We start from the raw sequence: 14588 nt of genomic DNA on the forward strand, positions 1-14588 counted from the left end.
TGTGTGTGTGTGTGTGTGTGTGTGTGTGTGTGTGTGTGTGTGTGTGTGTGTGTTTGTCTGTTGGTGGATGAACATCTACAACTGATTAATTTGTTGAGTTAATTTAATTCAAGATGGCCACAACAAAAAACTTGTCAGGCTCAGTTCTGGCCCGCACATACCACTAAAACACGCTAACACTCAGAGCAGATACTGCAAAGAATTACGGCCCTTTGGTGGCCCAGGTGTGGTTTGCCCAATGTGGTCCATGCATGGGCCAGTACCACATAAACCAAACCACAGCTGGGCCAGTTGTGGCATGCCATCATACTGTATAAACATGCCATGTCAGCAGTGCCAGCTTTACACCAGACCTGGGCCACACTTGTCTGATATGTGGGAACTTATTTTAGGAAACACAAAATAGAGTTAGAACTAAGTTCATTTTACAGATATTGAGCTAAAAGTTGGTGGGATAATAGCTGACAGTTATCTACAACACACATTGTGAGCACTAATTGTGCAATATCTGTTTTTTGTTTCATTAAAYATGGGGTTATCTCTGTTTTCTGTGATTAATCTTTGAAGTCAACCAAAGTCAAGGCGATTGCCACGACCAATCAGCTTAGCCAGCACAAAAATGGATACAGTTTTACAGAATTTAACAAAGTTTTAGTGCAACAGTAGGTAAGAGTGATTCACATTAAGTGTCAATGAATCCATTGAGATTTTGCTATTTTTTTTACAAGATTTTACCAAAACATGACAGAAAAGCAGAATAAAGTCAAAATAAAACATGAAACCAGACAGAACATCACATTAATGACTGCAAATAACTAAAGAAAGAAAAGAAAACAAGATTTACTAGCAATACTTTAAGGCAGTCATTCCCAAAGTTGGGGTCGGGACCCACAGTGGGGTCCTGAAAATATTTTCTGAACCGACCACATTTTGTTTGCCTTTGTTGTTACAAAAGAATAACTTTGGTGTACTTAAAATGGACAAAAATAGTGTAATGAATAATGTTACTATGTGCTTGTGTATTTGATGTAAAAACAATGTTTATCAGCCGACAACAGCTGGGGGCTCAGGTCTCTGCTGCTGCCGTTTTATGGGTCAAAAGCTGAAAAGTTTGGGAACGACTGCTTTAAGGAACATAATATAGTTTGAAACCATATTTTCTGGGTAGAAATGACCACAACCGATAAAAAAAAGAGGAAAAAAACTTTTTCTAAGTCAGACTCTTTGATAAGAAAGTCTGTATGGATGTTATCTCTGTGTGCAGAGTGTGACGGGGAATAACTAAACGAGACGCTGGATGAAAGTTTGAAGTGGAGGTGTGCAGCGGCCTATTAGTTTTACACAGTGGGGGATGGGATATGGGATCAATAGGAGGTGACAGAGCATGTGGCACATGACAACCTGTCCCTTCACTCTGAGGGCCTGGCCAACTCACAAACCTCACACACACAAACACACACCCTCCAGTACCTCTGTCACCATCCGTCAAGGCCAGCCAGAAAGAATTAGCTCACTTTGTTTCATGACAGAACCTCTCATRAGACTGTATGTTGAGTTTGCTCGAGCAACGTGGACAGAATGTGTATGTGTCTGCGTGTGTTTGTGCACTCCATTAGCCAGCTTTCCTTCTAGCCACCATATGCAGAGCTCTGAGCCCAAGCTAGCTCCATCTGTCAGGTTAATGCCCAGCCTCAGCCCCAAGCAGCTGGCCCCTACAAGCGCCATTATTCTAGGAGGAACCATGTGGGAGCACACAGCCACACACACACAACCACACACACACAACCACACATACACAACCACACACACACAACCACACATACACGCACGCAGATGTAGTGAAAGACAGACACACTTGGAGCCAAGGATCATCACACAATGACAAAGTCGCTGTAGCCTGGGACGGTGTTTTTGAAGCTCATTTTGGCAGTCTGAGCAGGTGTCAGATAAATGTTGCCAACATGGATTCATTAGTCTCTGTGGTCAGCAGGTTGTTGGGCAGGATTCTCCTCAACTGAGATAAGAGGAGAAGAAGGAGGATGTGAAATAAGTGACTTTTAGTGAAAAAAGAGGAGCTGTAAATCAAATAATGGGCGTTTTTCTAAATAAAAACAAAGTTCGCATAATGCATGTGATGTGCACCGTTTAGGGACTTTTTCCTGAAATATTATTAGTATGATTTAGCCTCAACAGGAAGGTAGCTGACCCCCCACAAGTCATTAGAAAACTAAGAATAAAACAGGCTGAAATGAGGATGAGTAATAAACTGCCCAATAATGAGTGCTTTGGTTGTTCGTGGTGAAGAAAGAGTTAAACTGAAAGGCAAAGCTTTACTGGTCTATTTTGCATCCCTCAACTATGGTGATGAGGTTTGGATGATGACTGAAAGAACAAGGTCCTTAATTGAGTTTCTATCACAAGGTGGCTGGTGGAGGCCCTTAGAGATCCATCCATCTATCCATCCATTATCTATACCCATTTCTTCCTTTCAGGGTCGCAGGGGTCACTGGTGCCCATATCCAGCAGTCACAGTGCGAGGGGCGGGGTACACCCTGGACAGGTCGCAAGTCCATCACAGGGACACACAGAGAGACAAACAGCCATTCACTCTCTCACTCAAACCTAGGAACAATTTAGAGTTATCAATTAACCTAACAGTCATGTTTTTGGTATGTGGGAGGAAGCCGGAGAACGCAGAGAACCCACACATGCACGGAGAGAACATGCAAACTCTACCCAGAAAGGTCCCCGGGCCGAGATTTGATCCGGCGACCTTCTTGCTGAGAGGCATCAGCTCTAACTAATTGAACCACCAATTGACATCCAAATGACTGGGTGAGCAAAGACTTTTGGCAATATAGTGTAGCTGCATGCATTATTTTGTTCTCAGCATCATGTCATCCATCCCCTTATGACACTTTTTGCTCCCTCTTGGCATACAAAAGAATACTATATTGCCAAAAGTATTTGCTCACCCATCCAAATGACTGTGCACCAGTGCACAAAGCAAGGTCCATTAAGACATGGATGGCAGAGTCTGGTGTAGATGAACTTGACTGGCCTGCACAGAGTCCTGAGCTCAACCCAATAGAACACCTTTGGGATGAATTAGAGTGGAAGACTGAGAGCCAGGCCCTCTCGTCCAACATCAGTGACCTCACAAATGYGCTTCTGGAAGAATGGTCAAAAATCCCCATAAACAAACTCTTAAACCTTGTGGACAAACTTCCCAGAAAAGTTGAAGCTGTTTTAGCTGCAAAGGGTGGACCAACATCATATTGAACCCTATGGATTAGATATGGGATGTCACTTAAGCTCATATGTGTCAAGGCAGGTGAGCAAATACTTTTGGCAATATAGTGTATTTTTTTTTACAATTTACAACATTTATGGCTGAGTGTAGAGATTAACTCTGACATGAGGTTAGACATCAGCAGCAAATAAAAATTATAGTTAAAACTAATTTTGAAAAGAAATATTATTGATAACTAGGTTGCTAAATTATTAAATGACATATGTCATGACAACTGTCCTCTGACCTTTAAGTGGAAGCTGTTTGTTGCAACAATTTTCAACAGATGTATTTTTTATCAAGGGTTTTGAAAGATTTTTAAAAAAAAATTAATCTTCATTTTTATTTTTTCTTCTACTGAATCTCAGTCACAGTTGCCTTTAAAAAAATGGAACATAGTCCAGACTTGTATTTTATGATGTGCAGCAGCAGGTGGTGACTTCTTAGAAAGCAATCTGGTCAGTTTTAGTTCATACTAGCCATAACGTGCCACTCACCCCAATCATCACAAGTTAGAATAATCAGCAGGTGGACAACAAGCTGTGATGACAAAAAAGACCCTTGCATGACTTGTGGTGTGACATCAGGTTTAATGCATTCTGCTGCTATTGATGTTGAAACAGCAGTCAAGAATTTCACATTAAGCTATTCTCATCAAGACACAGGTCAAAAAGACTCAAAGTTATTGGATCCAAGCAGTGCTTAATTTAAAAGCACTTGTATTTATTTATTTTTTATTTGGATATAGTCTGTTTATTCATTTTAGATATGTGGTTGATGGCAGTAGTGCAGAAATTTACCCTTTGGGGAAAAGACATTACTGATCCAGATGTTTCAGGTGTCATGCTTTTATCTTTATTTTATTTTATTTTTTCTAATGTCAGAGTTGGTAGTGTGCAGCAATGGGCAGAAGGGGGGAGTAAAAAAAGTAATTAGGTCATGTATTTTGGATTTATTATTTTTGTATGCTTTACATATTTTAGGACTAATCAACATAATACATTTAAAAAGTCATAAACAGTTTTTTTTCCCCACTACATTTTGTGTTACATCTCAGCTCCATGTGAGGGTGTGGCTTCTTCAGACCCAGACATATCATACATTGAGCCTAATCTGACACTTATGACTAAAAGGGAAACTGTTGATGTTTCCATTTAGAGTCGATGGGGTTGAGATTTGTAAAGTCAGTGAGGTGAAGTTTTTGGGTGTAGTGATAGATGAAGGGTTGACATGGAGACCTCACATAAATTATTTAAGAACAAAGATGGCTAAATCTATTGCTGTTCTGTATAAAGTAAGGGAGTTATTTAATGATAAAGCACTGTATATGTTGTATAATGTAATAATAAGTCCACACCTGGTTTATTGTATTGAAGTCTGGGGGAAAGCGTGTAGGAAAATTACAAATCCTGTTTTTTTTTGTTTTTTTTTTTTGTTTTTTGTTTTTTTTTATATACAGAAAAGAACTGTGAGAATTATTACTGGAAAACATTCTCATCACCCATCAAATTCATTATTTTGTAAATTGAAAAATATTGAAGTTCTTTGATTTGGTTGATTATAATATTCTACTGGTTTTGTATAAGGCCCACAAAAACACATTACCTTTAAACATCCAAGTAAATTTTGTTAAGAGAAAGAGTTGTTATAACCTTAAAGRGGCAGAGATATTTGTAAAACCCAAATTCAGAACTAGTTTTAGGGAACKGTGTACAATTCAAATATATAATACTAATTATGTAATAATATCATACTAATACTAATAATATAATACATATTCAAGGAAAAAAAACTATGGAATAACTTGGGGAGTGATGTAAAAAATGTAAGAGCCTTGTGTACATTTAAGAAAATTATAAAAGTTGGACTGCTAAAGAAATACGAAACAGTATAAGGTGTATCTACATGTATATAGATTGTTGTTCTAGAGGGATTAGATGTTCTTGTCTTTTGTTTTGCTAATAACATAGATGTTTTTTGTTATATGAACTTATTCTTGAGACAAAAGGGGCAGATATTATAAGACTTTTTTCTTCTCTCTGATGCCTTTCGTTTCATTTTATTAGTGATTTTGATAATATATTTTTTTTTCTTTTTTCTTTTTTCTTTTATATTGTATTTAAAATTATTTGTTTTGTTTTAATGAAATGAGTAAACTGAATTGAATTGAGATTGAATTGAATGCTGAGTTAAGTTTGAGGAAAACGAAAACAGATAAAAACAGCTGAATATATATCCATATATCATATTATATTTGTATTTTTTATGTTAAAACTTCACATTTCCTCATCAAATAAACTGACCAAACAAAACTCAATCAGCATGTTGACATGTGAGCAGAAGTGAGGACTGATATTTGATCAGCTATTAGCAAATAGGATTTAAGAGGTTAATGTTTGCAGAGCCACTCTTTAATATACTCTGCACATATACTGAGGACAGAGATTAATCTCAGACCCTGAACAATGTTCAATTTTCAGCTTCAGTTCATGTTCATTGTTAAGAAAAATATACTTTGTGTGGCTCTATTTTGTTTGCATCTTTAGGGTTATTGATTCCCCTAAAGATACCATTGGCATAGCAGAGAAATATAAATCAGTCRTCTCTCTCCTACCAGCCTGCAGCCACAACTTTAAAGAAAGAAAAAGCACTCATTATAGTACAGAGCATTCCTCCTGACTCAGCAGAAATGAGCATGATGTAACACAAAGCTCACCTTTGACAGGCCTCCTACATCCAGATAAAAGCAGATGATGAAGACGTTCCAGGCTACCCAAAGTGCAGCCCAAACTGTATACTGCAAAGTAAACACACACACAGGTTAGTTTCAGAAAAACTACTAAAACCAAACAGAACACATGTATTTAAGCCTAATAAATGTGTTGCTACATAAAAAAGAGGCTAGTATCCATCAGTATGCTGTAAATACAGACGAACCCAGCATATATAGTGTAAATGKGCATGCAAGGCCTTACTTTTATRAAGATGTCAGTAATCTGAGTGAGTYTCTTTGAACCCTGTGGGATTTGTGGGATTTGAAACTGCTGAGGCTGAGTAAAGTTCACGACTCAACCATTTAGAAAATTGTACAGTCAGACAGCCAGCTGCTGACAGACACAGAGTGGTACTGGGTGGGATTCACTGACAGAGTCGTCAGAGTGAAGCTTGTGAAATCCTTTGACTCACAACGAAATGTGTGTTTAAAATGTCAGCAGGGGAGCAAAGGGCAAGGCATGCGGCTCCATAAAGTAACATACGTGTTGAATCATGAGCACACCCCCAGCTCGCAGCCTCCGGTTTTCCACTTGACATGAGACAATAGCTTCAACTTTCCCTCCTTTCACCTCTTGCTTCCTCCTTTTTCTTTCATCGCCATCCTGTACGACTCTCTCCTTTATGCTCCTTTAGCTCCACTGTCTCTCTTTATTAACTTCCTCCTCTCTCCATTTTACTCCCACAATCCTTTCCTGTATAACACCGCCATCWGTCCATCTTTCCAATGCTCCCCAAAATATGCTTTTAATGCTTCCAATAAATGTTATGGTGTCCGATTAAAAACTGAAGTGTGTAAAAGCACGTTTCTAAAAAAAAACATATTGGCAGCACATAGGGCACAGCAGACAGAACATGATTTGCTTTTTGCTTTAGAGAATGACCTTCTCTGTCCAGAAGCTTGAAGCCAAGTTTAAATCAGATTAGCTACTTAGCGCCCCCACAAGATCTTACCCTCCTTAATTAGCTCTAATTACCAGGAGATTAGATTGATTTAAGGGTGTCACACGACGCACAAATGAATGTAGCACAGTTTGTAGTTCTAGAGGAAAGGCGACATAAACTAAAGGACAATTTGTACACAGACATGCTATGTGAAACTGATTGGGAAAAGAAAAAAAGTAAGAAAACCTTGGGATTTTAATTGGGTGTACTTACAACTACGATGTAGCGTGGCCGGTACTGGATGGTTCCAAAGAGACCCAGGATTACAATGATGATATGAAAAAAGTTAGCAAGGATGGGGGCCCACTGGTAGCCGAGGAAGTCAAAGACCTGCCTTTCCAAAGCTAGAACCTAAAAGAAAAGAAGCAGACAAATGTTATCAGGTAGGAATGCACTAGAAGCAAGCTGCTTTTTGAGCCTCAACAGAGATATGATAACGCTGCATGTGCTTCATGGTTACTGAAGGAATCTCGGAAGAACAACACACTGGGAACTCAGTTTTTCTCCAAAATCAGTTCTCTGTTTTCCACTTTCAGAGAAAGTGATGCAGATCTTTACCCTAAATTGCTAAGCTTGTCTTTTGTTCACACTTTCAGAAATGTCATAAAAAAAGTGCTGCTGGGCAGTTTCTATGTCAGCTTGCAAAAAGAATCTTTGCTGAAAACATACCCCCATTTATGACAGAGTATTAGGACCAGACTACAGATTTTTTTTTTTTTTAATTCTGAGAATAAAGTCATAATTCTYGGCGGCTGTGGCGGAGTGGTTAGGGGAGCTGTCCTGAAACCGGAAGGTCGCTGGTTCAATCCCCCGTCCAGCCGTCTCAGTCGTTGTGTCCTTGGGCAAGACACTTCACCCACCTTGCCTACTGATGGTGGTCAGAGGGTCCAGTGGCGCCGATGCATGGCAGCCTCACTTCTGTCAGTGTGCCCCAGGGCAGCTGTGGCTACAGTGTAGTTTGCCATCATGATGCCATCATCAGTGTGTGAGTGTGAATGGGTGAATGTCTGTTAGTGTAAAGAGCCTTGGGGTCCGGAGGGACTTGAAAAGCGCTCAATAAGTTCAGTACCATTTACCATAATATTATAAGAATAAAATCATTACGTTACAAGTCCCAATATTGTAAGAATAAAGTCATAATATTACGAGAAAAAGTTGTACAAGAGTGCCCATATCCAGCAGTCATAGTCCAAGGGACGGGGTACACCCTGAACAGGTGGTAAGTTCATCACAGGAACACACRCTGCAGTTGGCATTAACAGTTCTTGTTGAAGAACCTGTACATGGCAGGTGATGATTTCCATATGCACCCACCCTCACCTCGCTCTCTAAAAAGGTGGGCAAAACATTCAACCTAGCTGACACCGCAAATCATAGGATTAAAATAACATCAGAAAAGATTTTCTTTTAATGTACTTCCAATGATTACTGTCTGCAAGTACTGTTAAGGTTTGTCCAGAGGTTTATGAGACATTTTGGTAGTAGACACACAAGCTTCCTTCAGTGGTGAGTCAGTGTTGATGCATTTGACCCACCATTTGACCWGTGAGTAAAATCCAATAAGCCAGTTTATTAGAACTATCACACTGTTGCAACTGATGCCTAAACATTGAAATTAACAACAAAACAATAACTTAGAGCAAAATTTAAAATTTCAATACATATGTCTCACAATTATTTCTCATTTAGTTTAAAACCCAATTGTCCTGCTCTTTATTGTATATTATCAGAACAGCCTGAAATTTGAGGAAGGTTCTTATTTCTCCCAATGTTGCCAGAGCCTTCTGAAYGTTGGCAAGAAGGTTAAAAACAGTGCTCTCCTCTTTGGCTCAGCAAGAGTTTTATCAGTAAATCTGTAATTGTTTTAGAAAGCATCCTGTCTTTCCCTCTGGGTGCTCCCTCTAATAAAACAAAACAAAACAAAAAAACTGAACAATCAAGCTGTTATTGTAGAATGCCCCAGGACAGGAATGTTGGCAAGTTGGGAGGTGAACACATATTGTCTTTGAGAATAAATTCTGAAAAGGTGCTGAGAAAATGTTCTCTTTTCATTGTTAAGGTTTTAATCACCTCCCTGGATTACTTGAAAAGCCAGTTTCACCAATGATTTAAAGCGTAAARCAGTTTTGTCAGAAGCCTTTATCATGAGACTGAAATCAGTGGCCAGTGTACCTTTAAGTCTTAAACATGCCATTTCAAGAAGAACATACGTATATTTGTTACCAAGCCTTATGAAGTGTTGATCTCAAAATCATAATCATTTTTGTCAAATCCAACAAAATTGATCAAAGAGAGGGAAAACAAACTAAAAAAAATCAATGATGTCTGATGATACTTGTAATAAACACGAGGCGCTGCATTTGAAATAAACTATCTGATGTATGTTTAACCTGTGTTTACAGCAAAAACATTTTACACTCCAGTTTGTTCATCTAATGCAGACGTTRGTGTTGTTTCATAAGAGTGATTTCTCACATTTGGAAACCACTGACATCAACATGCAAAGGCATAAGTTTAGTTCTACCACTGTGTGTGTGTGTGTGTGGGGGGGGGGGGTTATGCTCTCTGTTTATTTATTGATTACATTATTATTCATTACAACTTTTGTAAAATGATTCAGGATATGTTGGGGTTAAAATACATTGTAAAGTTTTTACTGTGGTTTACTTAACTTTCCTGTTTTCTGTGAATTTACTCTGCTCCCGTCAGTTCAACAATCAAGAAAAGAGTTAATTTTCCCCATTTTTTTCCAACAGTAACAAATATTTTACATTTTTTGGATGTATTATTATACAACACACTGATTTTTCAATTTTCCAAGAGTATATGTTTACCTGGTGCTGTTGTGTTAGAATAAATGATGTAATTTTATTGAGGGGTAGGCTATATTAACTGGATCAAATAATTGTGGGGGGTCATAATCCCCCTAACCCCCTGCAAAYTACGCCCATGTCAACATGCATTTGACCCTCTGGGAATAGAAGTCCTGYATGTGATGCAGCTGGAAATTTTCCTCAGCACACCCCACCCCTACCGGTCTCACCCCTTATACAAAAAAAACAACAAAGTGAATCCTTCACAGGTCTACAGTTCACTGTCTGGCTTTGACTGTTTGTCAAAYGCTATTAATGATTCAAGACAGGTTTTTTTATTCAAAGAATGATTGATTTCTAACTATACATGAATGAACTCTTCACATCTTCATTTGTTCAGCTTCACATGCTCGGAGCATAACCCCTCAAAACAGATAAACAAAAACAAACCACCCCAGCTCTAGAAGAGTGAACTCTTTTTTATAGATCTTAAATCAACCTGCCATTTAGGGACAATTCAGAGGCACTGACTATTTAATTAAAATTCCAATGCCAATCCAATTCCACTTCATTCCCAGCGTGTGTGTTGTGTATAAATGTATTTTGTCGTGTGCTGACATGTCATTTACAGCCGAACATTTGAAAGATGGATGAGGGAGAAAGGAATATTGTTTTCTGACGCCGTGGAAGGAGCACACCACTGAGCACACCACACAGACATGCATCACTTACATACACATCCCACACACAAACACACACACACACACGGATGGCACATCATCCTAATGTAGTGGAGTGAAAACTAGCAACTCAATAAGATGATCAAATACTAGGTGATAATTAAAAAACGGAACACTTGTTTGCATCGATAGCAAAAGTCAAAACTGCGCGAGTAGRGTGTGAAACAACAAATGAAGTGTGTAAATAGCTGCATGGCTGAAGCTTTATTAGCAAAAGTCTTTACAAAAAAAGCTTTTCATTTACAAAGGAGTATAAAAAATAAATGGTAAAAGAATGGAGTTGGTAAAACAAAATAAAAAACAGATGAGGGGCATCTCATGACAACAACGCAAAATCTGGGAGAAGATTAAAAATATATTGCTTGGAAAATTAAAATGGATGGAAGCTGCGTTTAAACGACTGAGCTCACCTTTATCTAATAAGCTCTGTCGATCCCTCTGGAAAGAGAAAGGGCTGAGGGAAATGAATAAAGCTAAAAGGGTCGTACATCTTCTGGGCGGGTCACGGTTAAAGAACCCAGTCAAACATCAGCAGGATGTCAGCGAAGATGAGATGAAGCTCGTTTGAAGGGGCTGTTTATAGGTCCGACCCTTAAAAAATGTCATGATCACAGTAGTTATTACTCAAAACTGCTTCAAAATGTAGGGAAAATCCTTTATTCTTTCAGTTTTCAAAAGTAAAATCAACATTTTTTTTTCAGTTAGTACTTTCTTTATGACATAAATGTAAAAGAATAAGGGGTTTCTGTAAAAAAAGGTTCAGGCAGACAAAACATCAGGGAATTTACTGTTGACGTGGTGCTCACTAAAACTTTTAATCAACTTAATTATATTATTTATAAAGTTAACTACTGTATATTCATTTTATTATATATAATGGTTTTAAATGTGACTTTTGCTTTTAAGGACAAACAGAAAAGAGGCTGTTTTCCAGTTAATATTAAAACATTTTAGTGATAAATTTAATAAACCTAACTACAGTTTTCAAAGGACTTTATAGTTCTTGGCATTTCTGTTTATGTTACTTCTATATATTTGGTTTAATTTTTATTTAACATTTTTGCAATAATCGTTTGTGAATCAAGGCTTCAGTTACAAATTTAGGTTATCTGGGTATGAAAACAAGACTCATTAAAGTGCATTTTTGTCAGTTGTTATCGGGTCAGGACTTCCTTTCCGACCAGCTTGTTTGAGGAAGCTCTTAGCTCACATTAGATCCACTTTCCTGTCTTTTTCTTTTATTTGTTTACTCAAAACTTGACCTACCCCGGGCTTTTCTGCTCTGATCTTTTGGCCCAGACTCGCTCTAAGTTTAAGCTCCTCTACCAGTCAGCCACTAAATTAAAGTGGACATCATCCTGTTGTAGTGCAGTTGTCTGCAGGGAATCCCTAAAGCCTCTCATTCTGAGAATGTTACTTGGAGCCTGTTAGAATCCCTTAAATTAAGAATGTCTGAAATAACTCATAATATATGGATACCAGACAGTTGTAAAAGACTAAAATAGATTTGAAGAAACTATACTTATAAAGCCTAAAAGTAAGGGAGATGAACATTCCAGCCAAAACAAATACAAGAGAGCGAAAGCCTCAAACCAGATCTAACTCAAGCCAAAACCCCCAAAAACCTAAAACCATCCATACATTTTCTTTACCTGCTCRATCCTGTGGAGTTGTGGGGAGGATCAAGCTTGTGTCATACAGGTTACCAGTCCATTACAGGGTCACGTTAACAATGACCACCAATTAACCTAACATGCATGTTTTTAGACTATCAGAGGAAAACCAGTGTGCACAGAGAAAACCCACACATGCTCAGKAAGAACACAAATGTCAAAAAGGCTGCAACTGTCAGGATCTGTGTTGGGGTTTTGTTAGTAAGTCCTTTGTGTTTATTTTTGGCTTTATTTTTTTTTGAATATTTGGTTTTATTTTTTTAATGATTCTTTGGTTTTCATTGCATATCAGTCCTTTTGTTTTCTGTGCCACCAGCCACTTCTCCCTCAGTCAGTAATTTTCACTTTCGCTTGGCACGCATCTGTTTCCTGTTTCACCAGCCACAGCTGCAGYCACTTGTTTCATCAGCCTCAGTCCTTATAGCCCTTTTGTTTCACCTCACTCACCGGCTGAGCATTATTTGCCTTCGTGCCACAGCAGATCCTCCTTGTGCCTCTCAGTTATCTTCTTCTCAAGTAATGTTTGTAAGTCTTTTCCTGCCTCGTCAGCTTTTTGTTTTTGTCAAAATAACATTTTGTTTCATTGTTTTGCCTTTATTCTTGTGTGTCATCTGTGTAAATTTGAAAAATAAATATTTTTTTAAAAACTACATATTGTACACTTGACAAAGTTTTATGTTAAAGCTCATTCCACTGCTAGCTAACAGTTATCCTAGCTTGATTAAGAAAGGATCAAACTCTTTATAGTAATAATAAATTATGGTAAAAAGTCCAGTTGAAATTTAATTTCAATTTAATTTAATTTATTTAAAGGTGCTGAAGAACTCACAGTTCCTCGATGAGCCTGGAGGAAAACAAAGAAAAGATGAACAAAATTTAATAAACATTTTCGGTTGTTTTGTTCAAAAATAGCCCATTGTTTTAGGTTTATTTAGGATGCACTTTATTCCATCTTTGCAATAACCGAAAAAAATATGAAACAATAGATTATACAAATCCACGCAATGAAAGAAATATCATGGTGAGTTCAATAAAAACATTTGTTCTGTCTTTATAAAATTTATATTAAGTTAAAGAAGTGTGGGTGTGCACGCGTGTGCACGTGCGTGTGCATGTGTGTGTGTATAAATATCTCCTCTCAAATGCAGCAGTGAGTCTATCACGTTTCATTGTTAACCCAATAATCAGACTGGATAACAACAATCAATCACATGAAGAAAGGCCTTCACCCTGCTCAAACACATGCTGCCACGCACGGTCACACAAAACCCGTACGGCACAATTAGCCCGCAAATCATAGGAAGTAGGCTGCTGCAGAGTGGGGCGGAATTTGATCAAAAGATACCAGCACTCTTCCAGGAATATTGAGCCGGCTACATAACGGCCCGTAAAAGCCTCCCACCGACCTCCGGCGAGCACAGATCGCTCCCTCTAGAGCGACGGAATCTCTTTGTGTGTACTTTGGTTTCATGTGTGTATATGTAGAGCGGCGTGTAGCCCACACGAGTGAGCCCTCCCACTGTAAATACTCAGGCAAGTGTTTTTACGGTGGGGGGGGGGGGGGTCACTCATGTGAGGCAGGGAAAAAGCAGTAGGATGCAACAGGCCTTTGTCGCTCCTCTACTACTCATGGTGGGTTTTCTCAGTCTCTATTTATAGCTCCCCAAAACCATCAATTACTCGTGTGAAACCAGATTAGGATCACAGAGCCCAATCCCACATCCTCTGTCAGAGGACATTAACTGGTGTATATCCTCAGCTGTGCAGAAAGTAGCAAGCAGCGCAAGAAAGAAAAACACAAGTGGACAGGTTYTCAAATGATAATCCCTTGTTTTCATTTAATGTAAAAATAGGAAGTCCTAAAAAAAACTTAAAAACACTTCAGTCATCGCCTCCTTTCTTTAAAATGCCTTGAAGAAAGCTACACATGACAGGGATGAGGGGATCAAAGCTGTATGTGCAAGAAAAAAGAAGAAGAAGAAAAAAAAAACATTTGATCTGCATCCTTTCAAAGCAACATGAAACTTCTGCGCTAAAATCCACCAAAAAACACATTTGCTGTAACTCGGCAGCCAACCTTGTAGACTGTGTTGCCATGACTTTATGACGTAAAGACAAAGGCAATGGTTTTGATAAGGTTGTACGTGTCCCCCACCCCCCAGGAGCAAAATGACAGGGGTGACTGGTGGCCCTCTCATTTCCTCTCCTCTCCACCTTAGCCTCCAGATATTATAAATCACATAAGCATCTCTCTTTCTCAGCGTGTTTTCTGTGAAATGTCCGCTGGTTACATGATGCTGGATGTGTCATCAGGATGTGTGTGTGTGTGTGTGTGTGTGTGTGTGTGTGTGTG

At 38.6% G+C, this 14588-nt stretch overlaps 1 protein-coding gene across 2 annotated transcripts in view; it reads right to left on the minus strand.

Annotated features, from left to right (window-relative positions):
• nkain4 (sodium/potassium transporting ATPase interacting 4) overlaps positions 1-14588 on the minus strand; it is a 61112-nt gene that overhangs the window by 31269 nt on the left and 15255 nt on the right. For both annotated transcript variants that reach the window (XM_014016839.1, XM_014016848.1), the window contains exons 2-3: positions 7223-7360; positions 6009-6089 (exon numbers count right to left, since the gene is read on the minus strand). In XM_014016839.1, coding sequence (XP_013872293.1) covers positions 6009-6089; positions 7223-7360 — 219 coding nt within the window. The remainder of the gene's footprint in view (positions 1-6008; positions 6090-7222; positions 7361-14588) is intronic.

The sequence above is a fragment of the Austrofundulus limnaeus genome, unplaced genomic scaffold (assembly GCF_001266775.1).
Source record: "Austrofundulus limnaeus strain Quisiro unplaced genomic scaffold, Austrofundulus_limnaeus-1.0 Scaffold3, whole genome shotgun sequence".
Taxonomy (NCBI): Eukaryota; Metazoa; Chordata; class Actinopteri; order Cyprinodontiformes; family Rivulidae; genus Austrofundulus; species Austrofundulus limnaeus.